Genomic DNA, 15,273 nt, shown 5'->3' on the forward strand with positions numbered 1-15,273 from the left:
GTAATCATTTATATGCAATTTTGTTTCTTGCTTGCATTGCTTAAACCAGTAGAGAAGGATTTTTGTTGAATGTGAATATAATATAGTCATGTGAAATAAAAACTTTACCTCAGATATTAAGTAAAAAAGCCTTAGTTATTATTTTTAACTACCTCTTTGATAGTATCTAATATATCACAATAAATGGACTGTAAGGTACTCAGAATATCACAAACATAAAATACATTTATTTACTCATTCATGGTGATGATTCGATTAAGTAGAGCGGTACATGATGCGAAACAAAAGTTGTAATAAAACATAAATTTGTAAGTGAAAAAAGCACCTTTTTCATTTTAGGCTTGTTCTTAATCACTGTCACCTTCCTTCATGCCCATGAGTCTCAATCTTGGCTACATATTACAGTCATCTAGGAAGCCTAAAAAAAAAATGTGCACATACTTACATGTACATAAAAAGAAACATGTCCTTATATATTCACAATCGCCTGTGTGTGTTTCCATGCATACTTAAAATACCTGGGCCTCACCCCAAGACATTCTGATTTTTAATTTGTCTGGGCTGAAGCTCCAAAGCCTATTTTTAAGAAAAATATTAGTTGATTTTAATGTGAAGCCAGGGTTTTTAGAATTGCTGCCTATATATAGTGTATAGAATAGTTTAAGGAAATAATATCTAACTAGGGAGAAGTCTTCATATGAGTTGGGTGAGTATTTTGAGTATACTAGAATATATGTCATTTTCCTGTTCACTTTGTTGTACTTCCTTTGAGGCAGTAATTCTGCCATTGAAAGAGGTGTGTGGTGACTATGTCACTTTATAATTGATTTTTATCTTTAAAGCTCAAGCTTTAAAGGAAGAAACAAAGGAATGGTCATTATAAGCCAAACAATTGTAGAAATTTGAAAATACTTATTTTTAAACAAGAAGTTGCATACTTATTTTTAATCTTTATTTCTTTTCTTTAAGTTTCTTCAGGATTGAATGAAAACCTTACTGTCAATGGAGGAGGCTGGAATGAAAAGTCTGTAAAACACTCCTCACAGATCAGTGCAGGTGAGGAGAAGTGGAACTCTGTTCCACCTGCTTCTGCAGGCAAGAGGAAAACAGAGCCATCTGCTTGGACTCAAGACACTGGTGATGCTAATGCAAATGGAAAAGACTGGGGAAGGAGCTGGAGTGACCGTTCAATATTTTCTGGCATTGGTAAGAACCATTAGAAAAATGTATGTTCATTTAAAATTGCTAACCTGGTATATTTTGAATTTTTCAGAAGAGAGGAAAAAGTCTGTCTATAGATACATTAGTCCTTCTAAACAGAAATGATAGAAATAATTAATTCATCTCAGATCATCTGCATGAAGCAAAGTGGGAACTAAAGTGAATACAGCATTTATTATTTACTCGTTACATAGTGCTTTCAGAAATATTATCGTATTTGGTTATCAATGTAGATAACTGGTATGTTTGTGATTTGGTAAATATAATGTGTAAGCAAACTTAATGAATTTCAGTAGTTCTATTGAGTCTTGGTGAAAATAGTAAGTGGAAGTACAGCATACAGCATCCATTTTTGAGTATTTTATAATCTGAAGAATGCCTGTTTATAAATTTTTCCCTAGATTTCTTTGATAAAGACTAGTAGTTTGAGAAATTTATTTCTGTAAGAGCCATTAAATTAAAAACAACTTAATTTTTAGGTGTGTATTTGTAGTATAGAAAAGAAATCCATGTTAAATATGGAAAACTGTATAAAGATAAAGGGAAAAGTTCACTATTGTCTTATCACCCAGTGACAACCACTGTTACTTTTTTGCTTTTTTGTTTGTTTGTTTTTGTTTTAATTTTTTAAGGATTATTCCTGCCAGTGTATAATTTTTCTTTTTTTGATGACTCGACTCAAACGAGGATTGTTATGTTCCTTTTGCCCTCATCTCACCATTGTAACAAACATTTCCCTTACTCTTTGTATTTTTATTTAATGACCTTATGGTGTATTATGTAGTAAGCATACCATAGTTAACTATTCCCATATTATTGGAGAAATAATTTTTCTTTTCTTTTTTTAACTGTTTTATATGATTTTACATTGAATATGTTTGATTTAGGGTCATTTCTTTAGTATAGATTTCTGGGAATGATTAGGGCTCAAGGGAATATGAATGTTTATAATGCCACATTATATGTTAGCAAAGTATTTTCTCAGAGTTTTTCTCCTTATACTTTCAGCATCAGTATATGTGCTCATTTATTATATACTTACCAAGGTTGAGGGTTTTTTTTTTTTTTAATTTTTAAATTTTATTTAATAAGCAAAAATACATAAATGGTTTTTGTAACGTTTTTAAAAATCACTAGTGAAGTTGACTTTTTTCTCATACTTTCTTGATCATTTCTATTTCTATTTTTTTGTGTGTGTGTGAATTATGTTTGTGTTCTCTGCCATTTGTCTAATGGCCTCTTAGTGTTTTATTTTTTTTTAATTATTTCTTGTGCATTAAATATACTTTTTTCCCCCTATTGTTCTTATGGCAGGCATTTTAATACTTTGTTTTTTTTAATCTGGGGAGCTATAGACACTAGAAAGTTTTTAGTTTGTAAGTGGAGAAAAATTTCTTCTTTTTCTATTAGTTTTCCCACCACTTTTTTCAAAACACTCATAGATCATTTACTAATATTGTTCTTATGCTTGCTTTCCTCTCCTTCCCTGCCATGTCATAAAACTGTAGAAATATCAAAATTAGTTTGAAGAAGACATTCTGTAAATTCCTACCCATTAGCACAAATCTCTGTGCTAAAAGCATCCTTTCATATTTAATAAAAAGAAATGGTCAGGTTTTATGATGTAATATTGGGAACTGTGACCTTTTCTGATATGCAATTTATGTTTTAATTATAATTAGGACAGAGATTAAATGTTAGTCCTTCCTTAGAGATGCTACAGATAAAATAAAGCAGTAAATTAGAGTTCCTCCCTTGTTGGATTCAGACTTGTTGAAATTGAAAAGGAACTGTATTAAATTAGGTTTGCAGTAGGTCACTAAAAGGAGACAGATGTGACTGATCACATGGAGATATATATGCTCCTTAAAATATGGTCAAATATCACATAACAATGGGGACACATTCAAAAGATGCATTCTTAGATTATTTCATAATCATGTGAACATCATAACGTACTTAAATTAAGATGGCTATGATGTCACTACATGATACTGTCTTATGGGAACACATGGTCTGCAGTTGATTAAAGTATCATTTTTGTGGTACATGACTATACCCATGTATGAGGAAGAAATGTCTTTAAAATATTGATTAGATAGCATGGTATAGTAACATAGGACTGTCTGGTCACATGTATTAGGTGTGAAATAACCACTCTAGCTTATATGTACATTAGATTAGTTATTTCACCTATATGGGACCTCATGTTATACTTGTGAGGATTGATTATAATGAATATCATATACCAAGTTCTGTATGTGACCCAGGTAGTTGCTTAATTATGATAGATAATAAAATAGTTCGATATAATGGAAAGAGCATAAGCTTTGGAAATTAAGTTCCAGTCGTAGCTCAGTTGTTTTCTAACTGTCAGCAAATTATTTAACTGCCTAGAGTGTTTACCAGAAGGATTAGAAATGGCTGGTGGAATGGGGCTCAGCCATAGACAGATGTAAATAGTAGCTATTGCTGTATTATTGGTTGTGATTTCTACAGTTATCTTTAAATATTGTTATCATAGTTTTAAATCTGTACATATCTTTCAAGTTTCTTTGCAAATTGAAGGTTCCAAGTGACGTTCTTTATTTTAACAGCTGCTTGGTCTAGTGTGGATAGGGGAATGAATACCTCTGAACAGAATTCTGCTTCTTTTGCATCTCTCACACTTAACTCTGCTGTTTCTGGTATGTGAAAACAGTCTTTCATTTAGTTAACAACAACAACAACAACAAATTCTGTTTAAATAAATTTTAGCACTTGTTATTTAAAAAAATAATCAGCATCAACATAATGCTATCAACATTAAAAAATAGATAAATAGAATGTCAGAGATCTTTAAAAGGGTGTGGGGTTGGGGAGAAAAAAAACCTAAATCCTTTATGTGCCTGTGGCTTAGCTCCTTTCTGCAGGGGAATAAGGAAGATTCTGTGGCCAGACAGCACTGACAATGTGTTATGCACAGACAAATACTCGTAGAAGGCCTTCCTTTAGGTTAGGATTTTCAGTTTCTAGTCTATTTCTACTATACTTGTGGTTGCATATTGGCTCTTTTTGGTTTTGTTTCTGTTCCCTTTTCTTTATCTTGAATGGGTAGGGAAACCTTTCAGATTAGGCAGACCCCATCGTAATAATTTTACTTTGAGTATCTATTGTTTTAGAATGTATACAATTTAAAAAACTATTGATTGATCATAACTTAAGTGGATATGCCTTTTAGTAATCACCTAGAAGCTACACACATTTAACAGATATTACATATTGGCTAAATTATGTGAAAGTATTAAAATTTTTAATAAACAGGACCTGGGGTTGTGGCTCAGTGGCAGAGCACTTGCCTGGCATGTGTGAAGCACTGAGTTCGATCCTCAGCACTATATATTAATATTTATATATAGATAGATACATCAACAACTAAGATATAATTTAAAAAAATTTTTTTAAACAAATATTACATAAATGTGGGAGACACTCTTTGCAGTGCTCGATACACATCAGAATTCATGGACCCAGTTTACTAATTGTATAGTTCCACAATGTCTAGAATCAGTAGCCTAGAATAAGGGTCAGCAAACTTTTTATATAATGGAATAAATAGTAAATATTTTAGGCTTTATGAGCTATAGTTTTTTGTTGTTGTTGTTTTTTTGTTGCAGCTACTTAAGTCTGCCATGGTAACAGTAAAGCCTCCAGAAACAATACATAAACAAATAATTGTGTCTGGTTCCAAAATAATATTCTTTATGTATGTTTTTTTTCAACCATGTAAAAATATAAAAAGTATTTTTGACTCATGGACCTTGTGAAAATAAGATGGATGAATTGGCCCATGGGTCTCAAACTGCCAAACGTTGATCTCATAGACCACCTTGTAGATCTTCAGGTGCAAGTTAATTGTTTCCCTCATTTGATGACTTTATACAACACGGTTGGAGAAAGAAGCATGAGCTCTTAAAGTAAAAGCACCAGGATTACAGTAGTGCTTCTTAGTATCCAATGTGCTAAATATATACTATGGTTACTGAGAGTTAAATTTATAAATAGTTATAAAAATATAACTATTTTGAGTATATATCAAGCAGTTGTCATGTTAGTGGAATGCTAGTAAGATTATCTGTAACCAAGTGAAAAGTTATAAATTAGGACTCTGAGGGGAGGAAATGATTGTATAGTCTTTTATAATATTAGAAATCTCTCCTTTTTAACCATTTCTTTGTGATACTGGCTCTGAATCTAAAGTGAATCTATTTGTATCTACATACATGCTTATATACATGGTAGAGAACCACTGTTAACATTACAAAATGAATTTATAGCTGTAGAATAAGGAATTTGACCTGGCATCTGTAAACTTATATGCCCCCAAAATTAGATGTACAATTTTGTGTTAAGTTCTAAATGTTAGACTACCACAGCACTCTCATTGAGTTCCAAAAGTACTCTGTGACATGGTACTGTCATCCCACCTATTCCTTCCCCATTCCCCATAAAACAAAAACAGAAGAACGAGACAAAATTTAAAATATTCTGTTCTTTTAAAGGCACCTAAATTTAACTCTCCAAACCTTCAACAATCCTCTTGTCTCTTTGGCTTTTCTCTGTCTCACCTTTCTAGAGCATCTATTTCTTTTAACTTTCTTTTGGCCAGAAAGTTGTAGCTAACTCAAGACGTTTTCAAGTTCTGCTTTTCAGGGTTCTAAGGATGTAGGTAAACCCTGAAACATCTAAGGCCAAAATCATCAATAACCAGAGATTTTCTTTGAGTTTTATTACTTTTCATTAAGAAGAAAAATAAAACAACTTTCTTTTGAGTTCTTTAAATTTGTAGGTAACTGGTTGGAAGGATCTATTACAAAAAAATGAAATCTAATGGATTGGAATTATAGGGAAAGTGTGTCTGATCGATTAAATTAGATTTAATGATTATCATATTTAATTTAAAATACCCTCAATACTACTTTTTCTTTTAATTTAACTCTTTTTCTAATGTCTGAATTTTTCCTTTTAGGAGAAACAAAAAAGTAAAGTCTCCATGTGCAAAATAGAACTATTGTTATGAAACAGCATTAGGAAATTCCATTTTTAATTTTATTGCATTCGTTTTTCATTTAAGGGTCTACTGCTGAGCCAATTTCTCAGTCTACCACTTCTGATTATCAGTGGGATGTTAGCCGTAATCAACCCTATATCGATGATGAATGGTCTGGGTTAAGTATGTCCTTTTAAAAATTATCAGTTTTTGTTTTGTTTTGTTTTGTTAGAATTTTCTTTATAGCACCCTGAATTCATGCTTTATTATTTAATTTAAATTTTCTCATCTTTAAAGGTCATATTAATATAGTTCAATATCAAATGTATTACTTGAAAGCTGCTTATTGAATGCATGTAGTTAAAAAACTGAGTTTTCATAATGATTGAGGCAGTATTTAAAGTTTTTTTGTAGTTGCTTAATAGTATTTCTAGTTTAGAATTTTTGTTTTAAATAAATTTTCTGTTTCTTCTAGTTATAAGAGCGAATAGAATATACAGGAATGGCTTTGAATTTGTGAAGTGTACACATTTTTGTGCTGGTAGAAAACCACTTTCTTAGCATAATTTCCAGTAGGAACATGGGGAAGGCTAAAGGTAAAAATCATTTTTAAAAGATGGGGAGAAACCAGGTGCAGTGCCATATACCTTTAATTCCACCTGTTCCAGGAGGCTAAAACAGGATGAGACAAGTTTAGGGCCAGCCTGGGTAACTTAGTGAAATCCTTTCTCAAAAAAACAACAAAGAGGATAAAAATTAGAAGGGAAAGAGGATACAGTCTTCATACTCAGAAAGCCCATACCATTTTCATTTAGAAATAAAAGTATCTGATATTATTTTTGCTTCATAATCCCAAATTGCAGAACTTGACTCCTTTTTCTGAGTTTTTATATCACTTTCCTTTTTACTTTTTTTTTTTTTTTTTTTGGTAAGCAATTATATTCTACCCTGTGGGATTTTCTACCATTTTTGTCTTTTTTTTTTTTTTTTTTAAGTACAATGTTTACATTTTTGTTCATCAGTTAAAAAATTAATTTGAAAATTGGACAAAGTTGCTGGGCACTGTGGTGCATGACTATAATCCCAGCAACTTAGGAGACTTAGGCAAGAGCACTGCAAGTTCGAGGCCAGCCTCAACAATTAGCAGGGCCCTGGATGTGTCTCAGTTTCTGAGTGCCCCTGAATTTAATTCTCAGTACTAAAAAAAAAAGTTAAGTCTCTCATGAAGTAATATAAGTAAAATATATTTTGGCATGTTAAAAGAATATATTTTATGTTTTGTTTTGTTTTCCAAGTAGGGTTGAAACCTTCTGAAAGAGGATTTTATATACTTTTATATACTCAGTACCTATTATAGTATGGTATACATAGGTATTTTAGTACTGTTGATAATGATGATAAAAGAAAACACTGAACTATGTACCAAGCACTAGTCTAAGTCTTATTAACTTATTTAATACTTTTAACAATTCTATAAAGAAAGATTCTTTCCCCCTCTACTTTCTGGTTCAAGAAACTGAGGCAAAGAAAAGTTATCTAACTTTTACCAGGATAGCTAGCTAGTTAAATGGCAGAGGGTAGTATGCAAAGTTGCTAGTCTTGGAGATGACAGTAATCAGAGAAGTAAGTTTGCAACACAGTAGTTGAAGCACAATAATTACAGATTAGGGCAGAAGAAGTTGAAAAAGTAGACAAGGGAGGGCCATATTTTGAAACGACTTGATTTGCCTATGAAAATTAGGGAACTGGGGGTTGGAGTACTAGTTTAAATGGTAGAGCTGAATTTTAGTCCTGACTTTAAAATATAGTATCTCATAGTAATCACTTTTTCTGGTATTGAAGCAATTATATTTTTTTTAAAAAAGTTGTTTGCCTAGCCACTTTTGTTTAATTTCTAAGATAAATGTAAAATAGTACAGTTAGTTTCTCATATGGCTTGCTTGGGCTTTGTAACTTATCTTGGAATCTAGGTTAATTAAGCTATAAAATGGAGCAAATAAAGTCTCATCTATTTTAAGATATTATAAAAATGTGAAAGCACTTGTTTGGGGAAAAATAGTCTTATCTGTGCTTTAGGAAGAATTTTCAGCTATTTGCAGAACAGAATTAAGGAGTGACTATAGGAAAATGACAGTAAGCCATCTTGAGGTGCAGAGGTTGACACTGAGGAAAATTGAGCAAACAGGGTTCCAGGCTTCCCTGCTGCAGACTAGCTTCACTTTTATCTTATCTCTATTAGGAGTCTTCAAATATGAAAAAAAAACGTAATTGGCTGCTAAAATGAAAGATTTTTAAAAACATGTATCACAGCAATTTTGTACTTGAGGAAGATGGTGTTCTTCAAGTTTGTAGTAGTCTTTTAAATCCAAAATTTTTCTTTAACCTCATTTTCTCTGAATTTTATTTTTTTGTGTCAGTATCTTTAGTGTGGTGTTTTGATTTTTTTTTTTTTTTGATACCCAGTGGATTTGTTATTTCAGAATTTATACAATGTGATTTAGTAATTTGAGATTAATCCACAATCCACAAAGCAAATGTTTTCTAGGATTTTGTTTTTGGTGACACAAAGCACAGGAGTAAATGAATTAGCTATATCATATTGAGGTGGTTAAGGTTTGGAAACATACTACCTAGGTTCAAATCCTAGGTTTCTTGCCTTTGCTCTTAGACAGGTTGCATGATCATTCTAAAATGCCCTGGTTTCCTCATCTGTCAAGACAGTCATTCCTCCCCTGCAGTGTTGTTGGGGGTTAAATAGATTAGTACATATAAAGCACTTAGAATACTACTTCATACATAGTCAATATTCAATTAGTGCTGCTGTTCCTGTTGATATTCTGGTGATAAAATTAGTAGTTCACTTATGGGGATTAATCAATATTTCTGTTAAAACACTGGAGAATGTTTTTCAAATTGTTTTACTAAAGTTGTTAAAGTTAATGTTGAATTAAGTTCTAGCAAAAATAGCTGGCAACCAAATAGAAACTGGCAAAGAGAAACTAATGTATTAGTCTACAAATTAAATGGAGAAACAAACGTGTCTCTTTTTTAAAAAAAAAGATATTGGAAGACTCCTGGAAGAATTTTGAGATGAGAAATAGAATAATTTCTATCAATCATTTTCAAGGAAACTATGTCCAAAAAGTTTATTAGCTACTATTAGGCTCAGGAATAATAAAAATTATTACCAAGTTTCCTGGTAATAATTTTTAGGTTTAGGTGATTGAGCTATTGTTTTAAAGTAGTTTTATTTGATCCCAGTAAAGAGAATACAATCTAGGATTATGTTATGTTTCTGTTAATAATCTTATATGGAAGTCATTCCATGGGCTACAGTTGTTACCCAGACTTCATGTCTACCTGCTACAGTTGTTATCCAAACTTCATGTCTACCTAAGCATTTTTTAAAAATACTTTTCATGCCGGGCATAGTGGCGCACATCTGTATTCCCAGCAGCTTGGGATGCTGAGACAGGAGAATGGAGAGTTCAAAGTCACACTCAGCAATTGTGAAGCACTAAGCAACTCAGTGAGCCTCTGTCTCTAAATAAAATACAAAATAGGGCTGTGGATGTGGCTCAGTAGTTGAGTGCCCCCGAGTTCAATCCCCAGTACAAAAAAAAACAAAAAACTTTTCCCTAAGTACTATAATAGATGTTTATCCCTCACCCCTATCCCCCTACAATATTTATCAAGAAAGTAGGTCATATATTAGTGTATGATTCATTCAACTTTTTAAACTTTTTTATACTTGATTATTTCTTTTCTGGCAATCAGTCTTAGAGGTAAGGCTAATAGACAACAATTTTCTGAATCTGGGTTTCTAATCTATGAAGTTTAATTGTTTGGTTCAAGTAAATCCATTGGCAGCTCTGAATCTCTGAACACTATGTTTAATGAATGCTTGGGTAATATGGGCAATTAGTTATTGACATCTACTAGATCCCATTATGCTTACAAAAATTGTTCTACGTTTAAGATATTGCCAGGTGTGGTGGTGCATACTTGTAATTCCAGCAACTTGGGAGGCTGAGGCAGGAGGATTGTCAAGTTTGAGGATAGCCTCAACAACTCAGCAAGACCCTGTCTCAAAATTTTAAAAAATAAAAAGGGCTGGGAGTGTAGCTCAGTGGTAAAAACCCTGGGTTTAATCCCCAGTACCCCTTTCCCCCAAAAAAAGACACATCAAGTATATTTTACTAAGATTAGGATTGTGAGACATCAAGTCTTAATTATATATACTGATAGCTTAGAAATGGCTTTAATGTCATCGGTGATAATAAAAACAATAGCTACCATTTATTGAGTACTTACTGCATTGTTGTGAACTGCCTTACATGCATCTTATATAATCCTATCAGTACTCCTTGAAATTGATTTTTAGCCCATTATGATTAAAAAACTTGAACAAAATCATATTGTTATTAAGTGGTTAAAAAGTATTCAAATGTAGATCTGCTTGACTATAAGACCCACGGTCTTGAGCTAGGGTTGTAGCTCAGTGACAGAGCGCTCGCCTGGCATGTGCGAGGCCCTGGGTTTGATCCTCAGCACCACATAAAAATAAATAAATAAATAAAGTAAAGGTATTGTGTCCAACTACAACTAAAAAAAAGGGAAAAGAAAAAAGAAAACTCAGGTTCTTAACCTCTATGTTAATACTATGTAATACTGACTCTAGAATACCCCCTTATGTTAATGAATTTAGAAATATAGGAAGAAACTTCCTTTTTTGTTTACATTTCACACTTTTTTATGTTTTTCCTCCACTAGACTATAAATTTTGCTTGAATCTCTGTCTCTTCCTATCCTATACGGGATTTGCTTCCCTTCTCTGTTTTCATAGCCCCCTAATGGATCTATTGCTCTGTTCTTAATTGTCTGGTATGCTTACATTTGTCTGTTATGCTCCATCCCTGAATAGACAGACTGTGCCCTACATGTGGACAGGGATTTCTCTCTCACTCATTTTTGTGTCTCTTGAACTTCCAATTATGGTACATAGTAAGTGCTTAATGAGAGTTGAATTAGATGTAATTCCACTATTAATATATATTTATTATTGTGTTTTTCTTTTGCCTCTTCCTCACACAAATTTTGGGATCATATTGAGCAAACAGTTTTGTCTATCTTTTTTTGTTTTTCTGTGAGCACTTTCTCAGATTATTATATGGTCTTTCAAAGCATATCTGTTTTTCAACAAAAATATTTAATAGAATTCATCTAGAAAAGTAAGAATAGCAAAATAGCAGAATAAAAGTAACATAATTACATTTGTCCTTCCAGATGCTAAAATGTATTACAAAGTTATGTATGGCCGTATCCTAGGAATGGGTCAGTGAAATAGAAATTTCAGGAACAGACCCAAGTGCATATGAAAGAAATTAGTATTTGATAAAAAGAAGTGGGAAAGGCTTGAATTTTTTAAATTTAAGCAATGTTAGGATAACTTACTGACCATTTGTAATTAAAGTCTATTATTCTATCTTAAAACCTGACTGTAAGTACATATTTACAGGAATGTATATGAGAATATAATGGTGTGCAGAGAAAGGAGGAAAAATTTATCTTTGAGAACTACTTATTAGTTTCAGGGAAAAAATCAAAGAATGGTTTCCCCTTTTACAATAAGCCAGTGAACTTCCTAAAGAAAGTAAAACTCAGCCCTGGGCTGTAATTCAGTGGTAGAGCCCTTGTCTAGAATACAGGAAGTCCTGGGTTCAATCACCAGCACTGCAAAATAAATATAGTAAAAATCCAGCTGTGTGCAGTAGCACATACCTGTAGTCCCAACTACTCAGGAGTATGAGACAAGAAGGATCTTGAGTTCAATGTAGGTCTGGGCAACTTAGCAAAACCATCTCTCAAAATGAAGGAGTTATGGGTGTAGCTCTGTTGTAGACCCTGGGTTCAGTTCCCAGTTGTTCCCAACACATACACACACACACAGCAAAAGTTTGGTGCCGCCTAGAGTGAAAGAAAAGAATTTAGAAATCTAGAATAAAAATAACTTGCGAGACTAGGATGATTAAAGCCCTGAAAGTGGCTCAAACATCTATGTAAATCATCAGGTTAGGAAGCATTGAATAATCTGTAAAGTACACAGATTACCAAGTATTAAAGAAGAAGAAGGCAGGGGCATGGTGGCGCATGCCTATAATTCCAGCGGCTCGGGAGATGAGGCAAGAGAATCACAAGTTCAAAGCCAGCCTCAGCAATGGTGAGGCTAAGTAACTCAGTGAGACTCTGTCTCTAAATAAAATACAAAATAGGACTGGAGATGTGGCTTGGTGGTCGAGTGCCCCTGAGTTCAATCCCCAGTACCAAAAAAAAAAAAAGAGAGAAGTACATAACTTGGTGATTTGGAGAACGTCGTCTTGAAAGGTACACAAGAATGGGGAGGTATAATTTTGATACTGGTGTTAAAAGTTAATTCTGTACCATAGAAAATAAATCAGTTAAAAAATATATGATTGTCAGAGCAAAAAATCCAACCAAATCCTAGACTGAGATAAAGATAGGAGGAAGTACAAATTCAGGAGACTGATAAAGGAAGTAAGGAGGATAGAATTAAATGGTTAATAAGTTTTCTGTACTATCTTAGAAATACCACTTAACCACATACCTAGCAAAATTTGGATAAAGTGTGTTGCCATTATGCTACTATTTTTTCTAGCTCTTAAAATGTGCTTGAGGAAAAAGAAGAACAATAATTTAAAATTACAGTTTAGTTCAACATAAGGAATTTTTAGTTTTTTTATTTTAGTTTATGGCAGAAATGATAGCTAATTTACACTGTTAATTTTAGATGGTCTGTCTTCTGCTGATCCCAGTTCTGATTGGAATGCACCAGCAGAAGAGTGGGGGAACTGGGTAGATGAAAGAGCTTCACTTCTGAAGTCCCAGGAACCAATTCCTGATGATCAAAAGGTGAGTATAAGGGATAAGTGGGTGTTTGTTAATGAAAGAGACTAAGGGTAGAGGGTTCTGGGTTACAGAGGCTCAGGCAGCTGAAAGTATCAAGGAGGCAGTGCTGGGTATGGTAGTATATGCCTATAATCCCATGAATCAAGAGGCTGAGACAGGAGGATCACGGGTTCAAAACCAGCCTTAGCAAATTAGTAAAGCCCTGTCTCAAAATAAAATGATTTGGGCCAGGCACAGTGGTGCACACCTATATATAATTCCATCCAGCGCCTCAGAGGCTGAGGCAGGAGGATCGCGAGTTCAAAGCCAGTCTCAGTGAAAAATAAGATGCCAAGCAACTCAATGAGACCCTGTCTTTAAATAAAATACAAAATAGAGCTAGGGATGTGGCTTAGTGGTTGAGTGCCCCTGAGTTTAATCCCTGGTACCAAAAAAATAAAAAAGGGATTGGGAGTTGTGGCTCAGTGGTTAAACACCCTAATCTCCAGTACCAAAAAAAAAAAGAGAGAGAGAGAGACAATGATAACATCAGAAATAGCAAGTAGCAGGTAACATTAGGACTTAAAAATGACTGGATTTCCTTCCTGGTAATTTAGAGCAACATCATTACAAATCTTGGAATAGTAGATTAGAGTGTAATGCAGTGTGGTATTTAGCATGCATGAGACCCTGGATTCAGTCCCACGACACCCCCCCCAAAAAAAAAAAAAAAAAAGAGAGAGAGCAAATAAATCTTGAAATAGAAGCCATATTTTAGAATATGAAATGATTAAAGGATAGAAAGTAGTACTAACAATTTTTTTAAAATAGGTGTGGAGCCCAGCACAGTTGTGCGCACCTGTAATCCCAGTGGCTCCGGAGCCTGAGGCAGGAGGATCATGAGTTCAGAATCAGCTTCAGCAATTTATTGAGGTCCTGAGCAACTCAGTGAGACCCTGTCTCTAATAAAATACAAAAGGGAGCTAGGGATGTGGTTCAGTAGTTGAGCATCCCTGGGTTTCATTCCTAGTACCCCAAAAATTAAAAAATAAATTTGGAATGGAATGGAGGAGAGAGGTAGTGGATGACAGTAATAGTGGTATCAGGATTTTGTAGTGGGGGAGAGGGTTGTTTTCATTTTAATGATAAGAAAAAGCTTTAGTGCAAGTTGGGCAGACTTTTTATAAAAGAAACCATATGGTCTTTTGCAGCCATTCAACTATGCTGTAAGCATCCATACAGTATGGAAGTGAACTTTTTCAAGATGGTGTTGGGATTAATTTGTAGTTTGCCAGCTCCTCTTGCTTTGTAGACAAAAGAATCTGGAATAAAGTAAAAACTTAAACATAAATAAAAGATCATATTTGGCTAATAGAATAGTATCTAGAAGAGGCAGTAGGGAATGGGGAAGCCATGGGCACAAGTGAATGGATTGGCTTTTAATAAGGTGTACTACCACTCAGCTTCAGTGACCAGAGAAAGGGAGAGGTACTAATGGTAGGTAGGAGTTGGCAAGTTATAATACATGTAAAATTAGTAAGGAATATGAAATTTGAGGTGGAAAAAAATGAGATTTAGACTAGGTCTGCAAAAGCTTCCTTGTACACTACCTTTCCACACAGAAATCATTCCAGTATTTGTTGAATGTTTAGTGAGTATATAACCAAAAGTCTGTATTTCTCCAACTGGACTTCCCTGTACTTAATCACTAGAATTTGGCAAAATCAATGAGTAGTGACTTTATCACACATCATAACAGTTCTTTTCCTGAATCTATTTACAGATTGTCTTTATATTTCTAAGCAAACAGGATGCCATCTAAAAGCCCCTCATTGGAGAGTGGGTAAATAAAATTAGTATGTTCATCCAATGGCATATTAAAGAGAAATTAAAAATAAATAGATTAAAGCAACACTAGAGGCTGAGGTTGTGGTTCAGCGGTACAACACTGTTTGGATGGGGCTGGGGTTGTAGCTCAGTGGTAGAGTGCTTGCCTAGCATGTGTAAAGTACTGGATTCAATCCTCAGCATCGCATAAAAATTAATAAATAACTTTATTATGTCCATCTACAACTTAAAAAAACAAATTGATTGGATGGACACACAAGAAGTTGCAA

The 15,273-nt window shown here is 33.6% G+C and overlaps 1 protein-coding gene across 4 annotated transcripts in view; it reads left to right on the plus strand.

Moving 5' to 3' along the window:
- The window catches only part of MTDH (metadherin), a 63,935-nt gene that overhangs the window by 33,547 nt on the left and 15,115 nt on the right, over window positions 1–15,273 (plus strand). The window contains exons 6-9 of one of the 4 annotated variants that reach the window (XM_081266856.1): window positions 970–1,206; window positions 3,819–3,908; window positions 6,335–6,433; window positions 13,059–13,180. In XM_081266856.1, the coding sequence (XP_081122982.1) occupies window positions 970–1,206; window positions 3,819–3,908; window positions 6,335–6,433; window positions 13,059–13,180 (548 nt within the window). The remainder of the gene's footprint in view (window positions 1–969; window positions 1,207–3,818; window positions 3,909–6,334; window positions 6,434–13,058; window positions 13,181–15,273) is intronic. The other 3 variants (XM_081266858.1, XM_081266857.1, XM_081266859.1) reach the window with 3 other exon arrangements.

This window comes from Spermophilus citellus (assembly GCF_964194105.1).
Source record: "Spermophilus citellus genome assembly, chromosome: 14".
Taxonomy (NCBI): Eukaryota; Metazoa; Chordata; class Mammalia; order Rodentia; family Sciuridae; genus Spermophilus; species Spermophilus citellus.